At 42.9% G+C, this 2172-nt stretch overlaps 1 protein-coding gene across 1 annotated transcript; it reads right to left on the minus strand.

The window, feature by feature from the left end:
* Nucleotides 1-1114: 1114 nt before the first annotated feature.
* On the minus strand, nt 1115-2137 carry LOC138865574 (uncharacterized). Its single transcript, XM_070136268.1, has 3 exons — nt 2094-2137; nt 1694-1889; nt 1115-1489 (listed from the first exon to the last, which is right to left on the minus strand). Exons 1-3 carry the CDS (start codon nt 2135-2137, stop codon nt 1115-1117), a joined length of 615 nt encoding a protein of 204 aa, XP_069992369.1.
* Between the last annotated feature and the right edge of the window lie 35 nt (nt 2138-2172).

A 2172-nucleotide genomic window follows, 5' to 3' on the forward strand; every position in this document is an offset into this window, starting at 1 on the left:
TGCACCATCCTTGCCCTCTCCCTCCCTCCCCCTCCTCCCTCAACCGCACCATCCTTCCCCTCCCCCTCCTCCCTCAACCCCACCACTCTTCCCCTCTCCCTCCCCCTCCTCCCGCAACCCCACCCCTCTTCCTTCCTCCCCCAACCCCACCATCCTTCCCCTCTCCCTCCTCCCCCAACCCCACCCCTCTTCCTTTCTCCCTTCCTCCCCCAACCCCACCATCCATCCCCTCCCCCTCCCCTCTTATACCCCCAGTCATTCCTCTCCCTCATCCCTAATTCCTCACAGTCTTAATCCATATGAATACCTCATAATTACCTTCATTTAAGAGCCATTAACCCTACCTACCTTGGACAGTCGTGTAAATAAATAACTTCAATGCTCTGTATGATAATTAGGGCGTAACTCAAATCGAATTATATTACAGTAAGGATAAAGATGATTATAACAAAAGTTATAACGATGAAAACAATGATACTAAGGATAACAATGATAATGCTATAAGTAATTGTAATTAAGGTAACAAAACAACAACAACAATAATAATAATAGTAATAATAATGGTAATAATAATAATAACATCAATGATAATAATGAAATGATAACAACAGTAATAATGATAATGATAATGATAATAATAATGATAATAATAACAGTATTGATAATAACTATGATAATGATTAATGATAATTATGAATATAATACTGATAAATGATAATAATAAAAATAGAAGAAATAGTAATAGTAGTAGTAATGATAATAATAACAATGTTGATGATAATGATAATGGTAATAGTTACAATGATAATAATAATACCAATATCAAAAATAACGATAGTATTGAAAATTAGAGTAGTAGTATTGATAATAATCATTACCATCGTCATTAGCATTATTACCAAAGTTAGTATCGTTATCATCATTTCTATTACCAGAATCGTATTTTTGCATTTGTTATTGTTATTATCATTGTTATCAACTTTGTTATCATCATTACCATTATCATCATCATTGTTATCATTATCATCATCATCATCGCGGAGCTAACGCCGATGAGGCGCATAGCCGCATCCACCCTTTGCTTGTCCCTGCGAGGGTCCCTCATAGCAAGTCGTCAGGCAGGGACTCGGCCCATCTCAAGCTCCTCACGACAGGTTTGATCGATCAGCCCAAGCCACGACTTCCTAGGTCGTACCACAGGCCTCCTCCACCCAGGGTTGTCTCGAACAGAGATAACCTGGTGGGCTGGATTATCCTGTGGGAAACGAGCCAGGTTGTCGTAAAGCCTGAGCTGGTGATCACGGATTGTGCAGGTAACAGGTACTATGCCAGTCACACGGTGCAACCGTTGGTTGGACACGTAGTCCCGCCAACAGTATACCATGATCCGGCGCAAGGACCTGTTACAAAAGGCATCAAGTCGAAACTCCAAGGTGCAGGATAGTGTCCAGGTTTCACTACCGTAAAGCAAAATTGGCAATATCAGGACCTTGAAGACATGTAGCTTGGTCCTTCTGCACAGGCACCGGCACCTCCAAATACTCTTGTCGAGAAAGTTCATGACCCCTGCTGCCAGTCCAATCTGTCTGCTGACTTCCTGGTCTGACAGCCTAGAGTTATGAACTACACTACCAAGGTATGTAAAGCTCTCTGTGACTTCAGTGTCCTCGCCGCAAGCACGTACCAACTGAACAGGTTCTCCTAGTAAGTCCCCAAAGTCCTGGATCTTCGTCTTGGTCCAGGAGACCTCTAGACCCAAGGACTTTGGTTCATCACTAAATGCATCGAGAGCCACCACTAAGAATTCCAAAGACTCACAGAGAATAGCAACATCATCAGCAAAGTCAAAGTCGGTAACTTTGATATTGCCTAGAGTTGCTCCACAATGCCTTTGAACAGTAGCTCTGCCCACTATCCAGTCCATGCAAGTGTTGAAGTGTTGGTGCAAGGACACAGCCTTGCCTCACTCCTGAACTAACAGGAAAGAAGCTTGACAGGCCCCCGCCACACTTTACAGCACTTTCAGTACCAGTATACAGACTTGCTATTAGTCCAATAATCCTTGTTGGAATTCCTCTGTCTCAAGATTTAACAGAGTGATTTCCTGATACTCCATATCGAACGCCTTCTTGTCCATGTAGGCTGCAAACAGTCCACACTCAAACCCACGAC

The sequence above is a fragment of the Penaeus vannamei genome, chromosome 21 (genome assembly GCF_042767895.1).
Source record: "Penaeus vannamei isolate JL-2024 chromosome 21, ASM4276789v1, whole genome shotgun sequence".
Lineage (NCBI taxonomy): Eukaryota > Metazoa > Arthropoda > Malacostraca > Decapoda > Penaeidae > Penaeus > Penaeus vannamei.

Bases quoted from the DNA above. Each gene is read 5' to 3' on its own strand.
- LOC138865574 (XM_070136268.1), bottom strand. From the start codon at position 2,137: ATGGACAAGAAGGCGTTCGATATGGAGTATCAGGAAATCACTCT. The intron at 1,890-2,093 runs GTTAAATCTTGA...TACTGTTCAAAG, and splicing joins GAGTATCAGGAAATCACTCT to GCATTGTGGAGCAACTCTAG. The intron at 1,490-1,693 runs GTTCAGTTGGTA...CATGTCTTCAAG, and splicing joins GGGACTTACTAGGAGAACCT to GTCCTGATATTGCCAATTTT.